The following is a 17,124-nucleotide window of genomic DNA, read 5'->3' on the forward strand; positions in this document are numbered from 1 at the left end:
TAATACAAGTATTATTATTTTCAACCAGGGTTTAGCATCAGGGGCAAACTAGGCCAAAATAACAAACAAAATCTTTTTATCAACCTTATTTTTCTAAAAACAAAATAAACTTAGCTTCCTCCCTAAACCAAAAACAGTGTGAACAAATATGTACAAAATTAAATGGCGTCAAACCTCCAACATCCCTTAATTTGGCAAAAATTATAAATCATAATATTTACACTATATATATATTAGGGGTGGAACGGTACATGTATTCGTACCGAACCGAAACGGTACGGGCGTCACGGTTCGGTGCACGAATTTACACGGAGAATACACGGTATAAAAATAAATAAAACTCGCGTGAAAATTAATTAATGTAATGCGGAACTACTGTTAGATACGCGGGTTCTTTAGGGACACATAATCTGTACCATCGGCTTAGCTCTGAACGCGCGTTCACTTCAAACGTTGGCTTTATACGCGCGTCCTATTCGCTTTGGACTAGCGTCGAACTAGACGCGATAGACGCGAATTTAACGCTCTATTGGCGTTTGGTGTGACCGCATAATGAACAGGCTGCGATGTCAAGATTGCAATGCTGGAGTGTGTGTTTGTGTGTGAGAGAGAGAGGCGCGGGCGCGATCGAACAGTGGAAACATAAAAAACATACTCCGTCATTTTGTTCATACAGATCATTAAACCTGCAAAGTGTTTACTTATTTGTGTACACTCGCAATAAAACACAACATTGTGCTTTTGTCACACTATAAACTCTTGTCAAACTGTAACCTACAACTGTCACCCAACCAAAATCTCTCTCTCTCTCTCTCTCACACACACACACACACACTGTTTTAAAAGCAAAACATATTTATCCAACTCCATTTCAAAACAGTCTGTGGGTCCCATCTTTTAAACATTCATCATATCGCATTGGTTTTCATTTCTCGTCCTCGGAGCACTGATCTTACACATTCTACATTGATTAAAAAAGAAAATCGAATGCGTTTTTAATGGTAGTATTATTTTATACAGAAATCAATTATTTATAATTCAGATGAGAATAATGTTACATTGTTAATTAATAATGTTAATTAAAATTAAGGAAAACAAATATATTTATCTGAAATATAGCAAATTAATTTTAAATTAATTCAGGTACAATTACCAAACATACCGCAAGGTCTTTTTGTCTTTTTATTAATTTAATTAAGAAACGAATTATATAAAACTATTGTCAGTGCACTACAAATAAACTGGTTCTATGCCTTTATTAACAAAACTTATTTAAAAAATACAATGCCTTCTGCATTTTTGTTTTGCTTTTCCCTCCATTGTACCGAAATCGTACCGAACCGTGATGTCTGAACCGAGGTATGAACCGAACCGTGACTTCTGTGTACCGTTCCACCCCTAATATATATATATATATATATATATGTACACTCACCTAAAGGATTATTAGGAACACCTGTTCAATTTCTCGTTAGTGCAATTATCTAATCAACCAATCACATGGCAGTTGCTTCAATGCATTTAGGGGTGTGGTCCTGGTCAAGACAATCTCCTGAACTCCAAACTGAATGTCAGAATGGGAAAGAAAGGTGATTTAAGCAATTTTGAGCGTGGCATGGTTGTTGGTGCCAGACGGGCCGGTCTGAGTATTTCACAATCTGCTCAGTTACTGGGATTTTCACGCACAACCATTTCTAGGGTTTACAAAGAATGGTGTGAAAAGGGAGAAGCATCCAGTATGCGGCAGTCCTGTGGGCGGTAATGCCTTGTTGATGCTAGAGGTCAGAGGAGAATGGGCCGACTGATTCAAGCTGATAGAAGAGCAACTTTGACTGAAATAACCACTCGTTACAACCGAGGTATGCAGCAAAGCATTTGTGAAGCCACAACACGCACAACCTTGAGGCGGATGGGCTACAACAGCAGAAGACCCCACCGGGTACCACTCATCTCCACTACAAATAGGAAAAAGAGGCTACAATTTGCAAGAGCTCACCAAAATTGGACAGTTGAAGACTGGAAAAATGTTGCCTGGTCTGATGAGTCTCGATTTCTGTTGAGACATTCAGATGGTAGAGTCCGAATTTGGCGTAAACAGAATGAGAACATGGATCCATCATGCCTTGTTACCACTGTGCAGGCTGGTGGTGGTGGTGTAATGGTGTGGGGGACGTTTTCTTGGCACACTTTAGGCCCCTTAGTGCCAATTGGGCATCGTTTAAATGCCACGGCCTACCTGAGCATTGTTTCTGACCATGTCCATCCCTTTATGGCCACCATGTACCCATTCTCTGATGGCTACTTCCAGCAGGATAATGCACCATGTCACAAAGCTCGAATCATTTCAAATTGGTTTCTTGAACATGACAGTGAGTTCACTGTACTAAAATGGCCCCCACAGTCACCAGATCTCAACCCAATAGAGCATCTTTGGGATGTGGTGGAACGGGAGCTTCATGCCCTGGATGTGCATCCCACAAATCGCCATCAACTGCAAGATGCTATCCTATCAATATGGGCCAACATTTCTAAAGAATGCTTTCAGCACCTTGTTGAATCAATGCCACGTAGAATTAAGGCAGTTCTGAAGGCGAAAGGGGGTCAAACACATTATTAGTGTGGTGTTCCTAATAATCCTTTAGGTGAGTGTGTGTGTATATATATATATATATATATATATATATATTAGGGCTGGGCAAGTTAACGCGTTATTATCGCGTTAACGCATTTATTAATTAATGCCGACAATTTTTTTATCGCACGTTAACGCAAATTTTTTTTTATTATTATTTTGAAAGTCCGTTGCTCACTGGCTCTGAATACACATAGGCCTACAGTCAAACCATGGATCACAGGAGGGGTGGGATGTTGGTCAGCCAGCAAATAACCCACCCAAACAAGCAGTGGAGGGGCTTTGGCAGGTTCTCTCAGGTGACAGTGCTCCGCGAGTGAATGGCAGGCGCTCTATGGATAGTAACCATGGTAACGGCTTCTGTGCGCTACGCAGCTGTAGCCTTTTTAACTTAAATTAAAATTATACATGACTTTACCTGATATGCCTGCGTTTAGTTTAGCGGAGATGCTCTGCCATGTGAATTCCCTTCTGTTGATGTCCTGATAACTATTTAGATTGTGGAAACTCACAAACAGCGAGCCGAGGATCAGTCTCTCTTCCAATGATTTGTGCTGCGCGTCGTCAATTCAACTTTGGCAACGGGAGGGCGCGGGCGCGTACGTGAGGCGAGCATGACTGCAACAGTTTCACAGGAACACACTCGCTTGTCGCACTAGCTTGTCGGTTCTAGCAATCACAGCGCTTGCGGTACGCGTATATTTGACGCATTGTTACATTTTTGGAGAGGTGCACGTCGGTACGCGCGCTACACACAGCAGGTACGTAGCTACGCCGTGAGTTCGACGCAGAAGTATAAATTGGGCTTTACATCTGTTTAATGTAATCTTAGTGTACGTGGGAAACCATGTCATGACCAAACCTAAGCTACTATCAGAGAAGTAACGTTGGTCGACTTATATCTGTAGTAGTGGTCATGACCTCTGACTACATATACTGTTTCTGCTGCTCCCTGATAAAAGACACCTGTTGATACCTGTTCAGAAAGAAAAACAAGAAAACTGGACTCGTTTTAACAAGCTAGATAAAAGGTAATGCCCTGGCAGTGGCATAGCTTTGTTTTAATATTTGATTTGATTACATTATTGTTTAAGTTGAGATTTACAATAAATATTTTATTGCTACTGTGTAAAGGGAATACTGCTGGTATAAAGCAGCTTATTTGTTTAAAGTTTTGGCAAACCACATGTTATTGCACTTTTGTGTATATAGCAGTATATTTAAATCAAAAGTGCGCAATACACTACTTTAGAATTCACTATTCACTCTTGCGCGTAACAATGCGATTAATCGCAATAAATTTTTTTAATCGTTGCCCAGCACTAATATATATACACACACACACACACACACACACAAGTCAAGTTAACAAGAATTCTCAGAAAATAACAAACACACTCTCAATCTCAAATAGTGACTCACAATCTCTCTGGTACAATAAACTAGACAAAACGGCGACAAAATCTCACACGATGGCACAATAATGGCAAAGGTTGAGTGTTTGAGACGGTCCTTATATCTGGATCAGGTGTGGAGGTCAACAAATCACAGCCTCCAGCAAGTTATCACAAGAAACCCCCCAAATAACTCAAAAGTTCAAAAGACAAAAAAAAAAAGGTACACTCAAAAACAGTTTCTGGTTCTCAGGAGGATATAACAATACATCTAAAACTAGATACTAGTAGACTCTGTAGAAACTGGATATCTGCTAAATTAAAAATGACCTTTGTTTCTCCTTTGTCCTTTTTTTATTTTGGGGAATTTAATGTTGATTTTAGACCCGATGGAAGAGAATGAAGACAAACAGCATCATTTCACAAATGAAGATGGAGAACTGAAATATAAAAATGAAGATAAACAACATCTGTTTCAAGAATCTCATCCTTTCAAAAATGAAGATGGAAATGCAGTCGTTTTAAAGACTGAAGAGAATTTCACACAAAAACAAGCTGGAAAATCTGGAGTCAAAGGATCTTTCACCTGCTCTGAGTGTGGAAAGAGTTTCACACGTAAATCAGACCTTAATAAACACATGAAAATTCACACTGAAAAAAATCTGTTCTCATGCACTCAGTGTGGAAAGACTTTCACTCAGAAAGGCTCTCTCAGATATCATCTACACACTCACTCTGAAGTGAGATCATTCAGCTGTGATCAGTGTGATAAAACATTTGTTTTGGCATCAAGCTTAAAAACACACCTTAAAACTCATACTGCTCTGAAGCCTCACTTTTGTTCTTTATGTGGAAAGAGTTTTACACTACTGAAGTATTTAAAAGTGCATGAGAGTATTCATACTGGTGTGAAACCTCATGTGTGCTCTGACTGTGGGCATAGCTTTATTACAAACACACTGTTAAAAAGACACCAGAGAATTCACACTGGAGAGAAACCGTTCAAGTGTTCACACTGTGGGAAGAGTTTCGCTCGGTCAGGAGTCATGAAAGCTCACGAGAGAGTTCACACTGGAGAGAAGCCGTATCAGTGCTCTTCATGTGAGAAGAGATTCAACCAATTATCTCATCTACGGACTCATAAGAAAAATCATTGCCCAAAGTTGTAACTAGAGTACGTCAGCTCCAGTTTGGATCCAGACTCTTATGAAGACTTCAGATGAAGCATCTCTGAATCAACATGCACCAATGCTACAATTTTCTATATATCCGAATCATTTATTAACATGTTCACATTACCTCAACGATCACATTGTTTCTGCTTTAAATAAATACATTGTTAGCTAACTGTGTGATTTGTATAAGTACATTTCTGAAATGAATAACTTGGACACAGACAGCTCTGATAACAGTTCACTCTAAATTGTATTTTAGGGGCGCTTCATAGTGTGCGACGCAGTAGTCTCCCAGTCGTTTTTGTTGTTTTATTGTGTTTTTACTGTGTCTTAAACTGTTTTTAAGAGTGGCGCGTGTGTATGAAAGGAACTTCATACATCGTCAGTGCTTCAGTAATGCAGATTATGGGATTACTTGTGGAGCTTTTTGCACTTTTTTGCATGTCAACGCTACTTCTGGGCTTTGCCAGTCACGCCGTAGGACATGGTGTATACGGGAAAGTAAGCCGTGAGCTTCTCCTGTCCTTACGGACCTCTGCAGTGGGAACCGTATCAACGGGCATACCGATGGACCGTCATCGGAAACGAGGAAGAAGAGGTGGTTTACGTCGGAGACTTAAGACTCTTCGGCTTGACAACCGCCGCAAACTACCGCCACTTCCTTCGGACCTGCTGTCAAACGTGCAGTCTATCAGACACAAGATAGATGAGCTGGAAACGTATGCCAAGTTTAAACGGGAAGTGAAAGACACTTGTCTCCTTGCCTTCACCGAAACATGGCTCGGGGATGCAGACCCGGACTCGGACCTGAACTTAACTGGGTTTGGAAGCCCAATTCGTATGGACCGGTCAACGGTGATCACCGGCAAAACCGAGGAGGAGGCGTGTGCTTCTACGTGAACAAAAGGTACTGTAACACTGTCGTGATTAAAGAGAAGATGTACCACAGACGTGGAACTGTTGACCATTTCCCTCCGCGCCTTTTATTTGCCTCGTGAATTTCAACAGCTTTTTTACACATTAGTGTACATTCACCCACGATCCAACGCCACAGCTGCTGCCCAGCTGATCGCTGACGTTACGCATAAACTGGACTCTATCTGCTCAGAGGCACCCAAGTTTATCCTTGGAGATTTTAATCATTGTAATCTAAAAAAGTCTTTGAGGACGTATGACCAGTATGTGACTTGTTCTACCACACAGAAGAACACTATGCTAGATTTATGCTATGGCTCAGTAAGCGGGGCTTATAAATCTCTGCCTATGCCTTCTTTTGGTGCTTCTTACCATGACAGTGTCTATCTCATGCCTGTATACAAACCATGTTTTAGGCGCCTAGAGCGGGAGGAAAGGACAGTGAAGATCTGGTCAGAGGCCAGCATCTCCTCTCTCCAGGCATGCTTTGAGTGTACAGACTGGCAATGTTTTTATGATGGTTGTGATGATATGAACGAAATTACAGACACTGTTTCATCATACATTACATTCTGCGTGGATTCAGTAATCCCATCTAAAAAATGTGTCATTTTCCCAAATAACAAACCTTGGGTGACTAAAGAACTTAAATCTGCCATTAATAAAAAGAAAAGAATATTTTATTCAGGTAACCCCCTGGAGCAACATGACATCATGACTTTGCGTAAACATACACGCCACTTTCAAGTCAAGTGGTGTGTTATCTATACGCATTTTGAGCTATCCGCGTGTATGTCCACGCCGAAATCTTTTGCGTGGATGTCTACGCCATTAAACGTCCGAGTGATTCCGCGTGTATGTGTACGCCGTTAAATGTCAGAGCGAAACGAAGCAAGATCTATATCTACATCAGTGGAGCGATATTTCTTTTCCTAGGATGGTAGGAGAACACTCATAAATGGTATTAACCCCAGTGACGGGTAGGTTTAGGGACGGGGTTGGGGTAGGTCATATGTCTATATATACATAATACAGTAATATAACATTAAGTCAAAGGCGTTGATAAACACGCTGAAAAGCGATTATGCGTGTTGATAGCACGCCAAAAATGGAAATACGAATTGGCGTGTCATAAATACGCCATTTCATGAGATCAGTCTGCCTGGAGAAAAAAGCAGCTTCCAGAGAAGTTAAGGTCGAAATAAAGAAGGCCAAAATGAAGTACAGAAATAAAATCGAAAGTCTGTATTGTAGAGGGGACCTACAATAGGTATAAAAGGACAGGTATAAAATCTATGGCATCAATTAATCAGTCTTCCTGTGAGACCAAGCAGGTCATTCATGTAAATGGTGTAGATAATACTGACTTGGCAAATGTCTTTAATTCTTTCTTTTCTCGTTTTGAAAGGTCTGACTTTGTGAATAATATCTCTGAAATGCGTGAATCTTTGGTTCCACAGAATAGTCTAGTGATAACACAAGGTAATGTCACAAATCTTTTTAAGAAAGTAAACATGCGTAAAGCTGCCGGCCCTGACTCCATCTGTGGACGCGCTTTGTGTCACTGTGCGGACCAGCTCAGTGAGGTGTTTACAACACTTTTTCAGATGTCTGTCGAATGTGGTCAGATTCCTGCCATATGGAAAACTTAAATTATAATACCTGTCCCTAAATCTAATAATCCAAGAGAACTGAACGAATTCAGACCAGTTGCTCTAACATCACTTGTGATGAAAACTTTCGAGAAAATACTGAAAGATGAAATTGTCTCCCTAATCGATGGCAAACTAGATCCATTACAATTTGCCTATCAAGCTGGAAAAGGTGTGGATGATTCCAAGATTTTTATTTTAGACAGATTATACAAGCACCTTGAAAAACCCAAGTCACATGCAAGACTTTTATTTGCTGATTTTTCTTCAGCTTTTAACAAGATGCAGCCTCATATTTTAATTGAGCGACTTCCCTCTTATTTTAATCTACCTGATCAGATTTTATTGTTGCTCTTAAACTTTTTAACAGACAGACTCCAGCAGGTACTTGTGAATGACCACATGTCCAGTATCACCACTTCAAACACAGGGTCTCCGCAGGGCTGTGTCCTTTCTCCTTTGCTTTTTATTATGTACACAGATAGCTGCAGGACTTCCCAACAGGGTAGCTACCTTGTGAAATTTTCTGATGACACTGCCCTACTGTCACTTCTTCAGGGGGCCCAATCGGGCCATGGAAGTGCCTTATCACAATTCTTGAAGTGGTGTGATAACTTCCTGGACCTTAATGTGTCAAAAACGAAGGAGTTAATCATTGATTTTAGAAAGAATCATTTTAACTAGGGCTGCACGATTTGAGGAAAATGTCATATTGCGATTAATGAGGTCAATATTGCGATTGCGATATGCGATTGCAATATAATAAATGGTTTCATGAGTCAACTTGCTTGGTTCTAAAGTAAAATGCACACACAGATTAGTGATCATTCTGTGTATTAATGTGTATTTCTCAACTCAAACTAGCAACAACAACTAAATGATTGATAACACCTATAATGATAAATAAACCATTGATGTCTGGATAAAAATGACGACACCCCCCACATTTTAAACGTTAATTATAGCCATCCAACATTACCGTGATTCCATCAATACAATTGAAAGCTATCAACTTTTAAAATATTTATTAGGCTTAAAAAAATAATAACAGGTTTTAAATTAAGTGAACTTCAAACAATCCTCACATAAACCCATAATAAATGCCATATTTACCTGTGCCCTTCCTGTCTTAACAGGTAGGATTGAGGATTTATATACAGATTTATATACAGAAATTGAATAAAGTTATTAGAGATGCGAGGATGGGCTATTATTTCATCCGCAACCGCATCACAAAACTCATCCGTCCGCCATCCATCCGCACCAACGTTTTTGACCAATTTTCAAAACCGCACCCGCCCGCCATCCGCTGATACAAGGCGCTGCTGATGACAGCCGCGAGACTAGAAACCGCCCGCCACCCGCCCGAATTTAATTAAAATATTTTTTCCGGTCACGTCATCCCCCCCGATCCGCGGTTTATCCGCGGAGTCCGCGGCTATAACCGCCAACCGCGCATCTCTAAAAGTTATCAAACAGTCTGGCTGCATGAATTATAAATTATATATAGACTAATCCTTATTAAAGCTACAAAACTTCTTTAGAAGAGCAGTGAGTAATTTTCTGTTCCCTTTGTTCTTTGATTAACTTTACTGACGGAACGCTTTATTCGCTGCTGGCCCTTTAAGAGCAGCCGTTGCCGAGACGCGGATCTCTCACGCGCCTCATTCTCTCACAAGCACAACTCTTTCGTCCATCATAAGACTGCTCTTATGTTATGAAGATGATCGACAAAACGACATTTTGGCATAATAATTGTGTGTGTTATTGTTCGTTCAAGCTCGAAAGAGAACTGTATTCTGGCACGCGGTCTGTGCATGCGCATTTATACTGGCGCGCGTTATTCTGTGAGTCACATTCAGGACATTCACAGGCAGCGCGCTCTCTTTTGACTTCTTGTCGTGCAAAATGGTTTTAAGGCATTTGCACGAAGAGCGGGATCATGTAACACTAGTCAAAGGATGACAAAAAAGAAGAGATGCTGCGTTAATAGCCCTAATTTGTTTATTTCATATAAAATCGCGGCATTTTGCGTTATATAATCGCATAGGTTTGACATCGCGATTACGATTGCGATACGATTAATCGTGCAGCACTAATTTTAACCCAGAAGCCAGTATCATTCATGGTGAAAATGTTGAAATTGTAGAGACGTATAAGTACCTAGTAGGAACCATGTTTGACTCCAATCTTAAGTTTGACAAAAACACAGAGTCAATCATTAAGCGTGGACAACAAAGAATCCACTTGATGCGGAAGCTAAACTTATTCAATGTATCTCAGAGGATCTTATATAACTTTTACTATTCATTTATTGAAAGCCTTTTAACATTTTCTTTTGTCTGCTGGTTTGATATATTGTCTGTGAGGGACAAGAATAGTCTCGGCAGCATTGTTAAATTCTGCTCCAAGATTATTGGAGTTCAGCTTATTGACCTGAGCTCCCTCTTGAAAAAACGGGTGCTCCAGAAGGCTAGACGGGTCATGAGTCATCCTGACCATGTTCTTAGTCAGGAATTCTGTCTAATGCCCTCAGGACGGCGCTACCTTACCCCCCCAAGGAAAACTAATAGATATGCAAATTCTTTTATTCCCTCTGCCATCAGGTTTTTAAATACTGTCGACAGCGGCAACTAGATATGTGCCAGACATCGTAAACATCTGTATTATTTGTATCTATTTATTTATTACTTGAAATTGGTTCCCTGCTTAGTCCATGTATTGTGATCTGTGTATTTGCTGCTCTGTTCTGGTGCCCAAATGCAATATGATGTCATCGACAGTGTTTCTGAATGCTCGATTTGAGTGTGTCGTCTTATCTTGTTTGATACGACTGGTAGGCTAAAACTGAATTGCCCTACTACGGGGATAAATAAAGTTGTTTGAATTGAATTGAATTGAATTGTAATGTTGGCATATGCTTTTTCTGTAAAGCTGCTTTTGAAACGATATGTATTGTGAAAAACACTATACAAATAAATGTGAATTGAATTGAGCAAAGTTCACATTCACATGCATGATTTATAAATATTGCACTTACAAATTATTTGACATTCAGATAGTTTTAATAGAGTGATTTAATCTAAAGGCCTGTTTGCCGACGTTTAACGCCTCGTGACTAAACAAAGGGCGCCAATGTGAGTGTGCACACCGACGCGAAAAACGCCACGCGTAAAAGCGTCATTTTTAAAAAACCGCCTCGGGTTGGTTTTTTTGGCTTGACGCGCCGCGTCAAAAACTATCCGACCAATGAGATTGGCGCTTTTGCTTAAGGATAAGGATAAACTTTATTTGTCCCCGAAAGGAAATTTGTCTTGGGCAAAGTGCTACCGTATTACTCAACACACAACACAATACACAAAACAACAATGTACACAGCACAACAATGTATAAAAAATAAATAAAATACAAGATATGTAAAGTACTTTACACAGTAAAATGCTAATGTGCTATAGGTGCGTTGTTCCGGGTCGTATTCAACAGTTTTATCGAGACTGGAACAAATGAAAGCTGAAAGCTTACGTGTCTGGAGCTTCTGAAGTTACAGTAAACACAACTTGGGGGCGCTCAAACACAAAACGGTCTTGCCGAGCACACATGCGTAATGGCGAAGAAGATATACACCAAGTAGTGTCTACACTGCCGGGAAGAAATAAGACGAGGAAGATGCAAGGCAAGATGAATGTAGAGCTGCTGGTCTTGTTGGTGTCGGAACATAAAGAACTATATGACAAACGCGACTGCGACTAGAAACTAGGACTATTTCTGTTTTACATTAAGCGCCATCTAATGTCAGGGAATAAATTTGCATGTTCACTCGGCTCATCGTCAGCGAAAATCGCTTGGTTGTGAACACAAAAAACGCGTTGAGAAACGCTGACGAATAACGCGCGCCGATATTCGTCCCAGTGTGTACGGCCCTTAAGGGTTAAATTAGTAGTAAAGTTTGAATCTGGTGATAGTTTGATCAAGCGTTGCCCTTCTCTTTTCTCAACCGCTGTAACATGATTTATAATGATATGATTCAACTAGTAAATCAGACATCAATTTAATGTGTGATTGACAATGAGTACAATGGAATAGTTTGCAAATCAGAGATATGAAGGTTTCCCTAAAAGTCAAAGAAGTGTCAGTTTGAACATTATTCTGCTGTTCTCATGATAACTTCGTGGCTTCAGCCACTTCTATCCCAGCACGGGTGTGTCCGCATTGCAAGACAGCTCAGATCGCGAAGGACACGTTCCTATTTAAGCTCCGGCATCCCACTTGTGCCGCCAGTGTAAAGCCCAATTTATACCTCTGCATCAAACTCACGCTGTAGCTACGTCATAGGCTGTGTGTAGCAAGTGTATCCTTCGTTGTACCCTGACGTGCACCTCTCCAAAAATGTAACAACGCGTCAGTTCTACGCGAACCACAAGCGCTGTGAGGAGAACGTGATTGTGGTGTTAAGCCCCGTTCACACTACAAGCGACAAAGCGACACGATTCCATTCATTTCAAAGGGGAGAGGGCGATTTCCAGCGACCGTTGGCGACCAGATGGGACGTGTCTGGCGACGCGACAAAGTTGAGATCTGTTTAACTTTATGCAAATGAAGAGTGACTTTCGGGAGCGACAACCAATAGGAGTGAAGTCAGTGGAGCGCATGTGATCCGTCACTCTTCAGTGCTGAGTCTGACCGAGGCAAGTTGAACGAGAAGCTCATTTTAGCAGTCAGAAACTGTCCTATAATTTATGATATATCTCCGTGTACATTCAGTGGTATTCACCAAAACGGTGCAACATATGAAACTGTTTGGTAATCATTGGATTAACGTGACAATAAAGATTACTTAACATGACTGAACTGTTAAAAAACTTCACTCTTACTTCAGAGGAAAGAGCTGACGCGGGACACCACCATTTCGAATCAGCCAACAGCGCTGCGATGAATGACATACGCAGCATGAACATGAAATGCTTTGAGTTTACTGATCACAGAAATTACGATATGGAGAATGAAATAGATCCAGAGAACCACTTCTATACAAACAATTGCCACTGAGCAGTACAGTATGGTTCGGGTCGGTAAACCATGAACGAGCTAGCGTTTCCACCGCCAACAGTACCCTTACTTGATAGCCGTGGTGTTCGCCGGAAAGAAACGATCGACGTCATTTTCACGCGAAGAAGAAATTTAAGCGACATAGTAAACAACAATGGATGACATACTGCAGATCTTGTGGCTACTCGGCATGTTTGTCACAAGAAACAAGCGCTGGAATTAGGCATTTCTCAATACCAAGTAGCCTATGTGTAGCGGTTGTTCCTCTGCGTTGTTAATTTTTAGATGTTGTGAATAAAAGAATTTACCACACAAAGCTGGTTGCACTGGATGATGAATTTATTAACGGTGCCTGTGTGACAAAACACATAACAGACAGGCACTCTTTAACTGCAGCTCTTTCGCCTCTCCTCAAGTGACATTGCAGGAAAGAGAGCGCGCAGACACACACTGTCACACATATATGCAATATATGTAATAGCAATATTATAAATATTAATTATTATTATTATAATAATCATTCTTCTTATCAATTCACAAATGTTATTGTATATAAATAGTTCAAAACAGCATTACAGTGTCTCTTAGATCCCAGTTAACATACCTGTGTGACAAAACACATAACAGACAGGCACTCTTTAACTGCAGCTCTTTCGCCTGTTAACCACAAAATACATGTTTTAAATACACCAGTTAGTTAAAGGAGCTGTATGTAAGATTGTGGCCAAAACTGGTACTGCAATCACTTTCAAATTACTGTAGAGCGGTGTATCCCCTCCCCCTCCCCCCTGACTCGAGGTTGCCAGATCGGCTGCATTTTTTTATCCGACACGTGTGTAGCTGCAGCTGTGGTAACTAGAGCAGAGCTGGCAACCCGGATGCCGCAACACTACTGACTTCGTGAATGGTCGATAGGTGGAGGGTGGAGCAACAGACCAAAACACAACATGACAACATCAACATCAGTTGAGGGCTGCAACTTCACTTTTTGAATGACAATATCCTGGCCGGACTACTGTTGTCAGTGATATAAGTATTTGAAATGAACATGATTTCTCAATGTCTAGTGACATATCAGGGCCATTTTATGATTAATTCAAATAAATGTCTTACATACAGCTCCTTTAACTACAGAACACAGTAATTGCAATGTGAACTAGAATATATCTTTAGTATGTGTACCAAACATACATCCATCCATCCATCCATCCATCCATCCATCCATCCATCCATCCATCCATCCATCCATCCATCCATCCATCCATCCATCCATCCATCCATCCATCCATCCATCCATCCATCCATCCATCCATCCATCCATCCATCCATCCAAATCGAGTCGTTAACCGCTTAGCCATTACATATCTCTCACTCGTGGCGCACACACCGCGCCGCCATTTCACGCCAGGCACTATTCACTCATTAACAGCACACAAATAAACTTAATTTAACAAATGAATGACTCGAACTAATAGTCAAATATCATATCTCAATGAAAACTCTTTCACAATTGATTATTTACACCTGACATGAACATTTGTAACTCAATTTAACATCAAGTGCACGGAGCTCATGAAATCGAATCGGTTACCTAACGTAACCTCGGTTCTCTCTAGAAGAGGGAACGAGTATTGCGTAAGCTAGCTTACGCTGCGGGAAAGATTCATCTTTGCTGAGATATTGAAGCCAAAAAATTATTTCATAATTTGTATCCATTCACAACGCAGTTCCTCTGCGGCAGACCAAGAGCAGGCTAGCTAGCAGCTCATTGGTTCGCTCAGAGAGAACTGCTTAAGCCTATGGGAGAGCGGGGCTGAACCCGCTTCCAATGAGAGGCGCCCCCGCGCTCATTGCGTCATGGCCCGCCAGAATGGGCGTGGCTATGGTGTATATAACAGTCTCTCCCAGGCTTATATGTTGATTTATTTCAGCGTGAAGCGAAACGCTAGTAGCGCAAGCACGGCCGGGAACGCAATACTCGTTCCCTCTTCTAGAGAGAACCGAGGTTGCGTTAGGTAACCGATTCGTTCTCTTACGAGAGGTTCTCTCGTATTGCGTAAGCTAGCTTACGCTGCGGGAACACCTGGTCAACGCCGTGCGCGCTATGAATCCACTCATGAATCCCAGGGTGATACCGGGGGATTTTTAACGTGGAGTGAATGTATAATGAGGCCAGCAGAGCGGGCACATGAAGTGTATACATAAGCATGTATGAGGCCGGCAGAGCGGGCACATGAAGTGTATAAGCATTTAAGGAGAGCACAAGGGGCGAACCGGTTGTGTGAGGGACTCCCAGTAATGCAGCTTCTTAGAGAGCTGGTCGTTAGACAGCTAGTAATTTTGCCTGCAAGGCGGGAACTTCCAAGTTGTAAAATCTGACAAAAGTGGACGGGGAGGCCCATCCCGCGGCCACACAAATGTCATGAATGGAAATTCCACAGGACCATGCCCACGATGAGGCCATGCCTCTAGTGGAGTGCGCCCTGATGCCCAGAGGGCAGGGCAGGCATTTAGATGCGTAAGCAGAGGCGATAGCGTCTACTATCCATCTAGACAGTGTCTGTTTAGAGGCGGCCAGACCTTTGGTGCGCCCCCCAAACGACACGAAAAGCTGCTCAGCGCGTCTGAACGCGGCAGCGCGCGTAGTGTACAATCTCAGAGCCCGCACTGGGCAGAGGAGATTGGCGTCGCGCTCACTATCGGATGAAGGCAGAGCCGATAGGGAAATAATCTGAGCCCTGAACGGGGTACCAATCGCCTTCGGGACATAGCCATGTCTAGGTTTGAGAATGACAACAGAATCATTCGGACCAAACTCAAGACACGCGGCGCTGGATGAGAGCGCGTGAAGATCCCCCACGCGTTTTACTGAGGACAGAGCCGTCAGAAAAACGGTTTTGAGCGAGAGGTATTTTAGGTCCACAGACTCGAGCGGTTCGAACGGGGGTGCTTTCATAGCTTCGAGAACTATAGAAAGATCCCAGATAGGAACCGAAGGGGGGCGCGGAGGGTTCATCCTCTTAGCTCCTCTGAGGAAGCGGATGACTAACTCGTCTTTGCCCAGGGACTGAGCGCGTCGGGGTTCAGAGAACGCCGCGACGGCTGCCACGTAAACCTTGAGAGTGGAGGGGGACCTGCCCTTGTCCAGCATCTCTTGAAGGAAAACAAGCAAAGACGGCACCTCGCATGACCGTGGGTCCAGATGTTTGTCAGTGCACCATTTTGAGAACACAGACCATTTAGACGCATAGAGCCTTCTCGTGGAAGGTGCTCTAGCCTGTATGATAGTGTTTCTTACTCCTTCTGGCAAATCGACGAATAGTCGTTGATCACCCATGCATGTAGCGCCCAGCGCCGTGGATGGGGGTGCCAGATCGTGCCGCGAGCTTGAGAGAGGAGATCTGCTCTGACTGGGATGGGCCACGGGGCTGTCTGTGACAGCTGAGTGAGCTCCGGAACCCAATTCTGACTCTCCCAACGCGGGGCTATGAGGAGCACCGAGTGGCGTGTGTCCCTGATCCTCTGAATTACCTGTGGTAGCAGAGCGATCGGAGGGAATGCATAGAGCGGGCGGCGAGGCCATTCCTGGGCTAGCGCGTCCTCGCTCCTTGTGAAAAATATTGGGCAGTGAGCGTTCTCTTCTGACGCGAAGAGGTCCACCTCTGCTCTGCCGAATAGCCGCCACAGTATTTGGACCGTTTGTGTGTTCAGGGACCATTCTCCTGAGGAGATGAGGTTCCTGGACAGTATGTCTGGACCGTCGTTCAGATGGCCCGGCACATGCGTCGCTCTGAGCGAGAGCAGGCGGCTCTGAGACCAAACTAAAATGCGGTGTGTCAGTAGGAAGAGATTCCTGGACCTGACACCGCCCTGACGGTTGAGATAGGAGACCACAGCCATGTTGTCCGAACGGATCAGGACGTGGTGTCCCCGAATGAGCGGGAGGAAGCGCGAAAGCGCGTTCTCGACCGCAAGCATTTCCAGACAGTTTATGTGTAGGGGGCTTTCCTGTGTCGACCAATGGCCGAAGGCCGGTGAGCCCTCGCAGACTGCACCCCAACCCGTGTTGGATGCATCTGTCGAGATGACCTTTCGGCGGGAAAAGGTCCCCATCGTGATGCCCTGTCGAAACCATTCTGCTACTGTCCATGGCTGCAGCGCCGTGAGACATGTCTGCGTAACCCTGATCAGCTGGCGGCCCGTGTTCCACGCGCGGTGGGGTACACGGCTGTTTAACCAAAGCTGAAGCGGGCGCATGTGCAGAAGGCCCAGCTGAAGCACAGCGGAGGCTGAGGCCATGTAACCCAGCA

The 17,124-nt window shown here is 42.9% G+C and overlaps 3 protein-coding genes across 4 annotated transcripts in view; 2 read left to right on the top strand and 1 right to left on the bottom strand.

The window, feature by feature from the left end:
* Positions 1–5,410, top strand: part of LOC130073075 (gastrula zinc finger protein XlCGF7.1-like) — a 161,818-nt gene extending 156,408 nt beyond the window's left edge. For both annotated transcript variants that reach the window (XM_056238505.1, XM_056238504.1), the window contains exon 3: positions 4,411–5,410. In XM_056238505.1, coding sequence (XP_056094480.1) covers positions 4,411–5,195 — 785 coding nt within the window. In that variant the 3' untranslated portion in view covers positions 5,196–5,410. The remainder of the gene's footprint in view (positions 1–4,410) is intronic.
* The window catches only part of LOC130073045 (gastrula zinc finger protein XlCGF7.1-like), a 471,752-nt gene that overhangs the window by 434,644 nt on the left and 19,984 nt on the right, over positions 1–17,124 (top strand). The gene's annotated exons all lie outside the window — the stretch shown is intronic.
* LOC130073052 (gastrula zinc finger protein XlCGF57.1-like) overlaps positions 1–17,124 on the bottom strand; it is a 175,251-nt gene that overhangs the window by 28,309 nt on the left and 129,818 nt on the right. The window lies entirely within an intron of this gene.

Source organism: Rhinichthys klamathensis, unplaced genomic scaffold (genome assembly GCF_029890125.1).
Source record: "Rhinichthys klamathensis goyatoka isolate OS25496 unplaced genomic scaffold, OSU_Roscu_1.1 h1tg000523l_1, whole genome shotgun sequence".
NCBI classification, from domain to species: domain Eukaryota; kingdom Metazoa; phylum Chordata; class Actinopteri; order Cypriniformes; family Leuciscidae; genus Rhinichthys; species Rhinichthys klamathensis.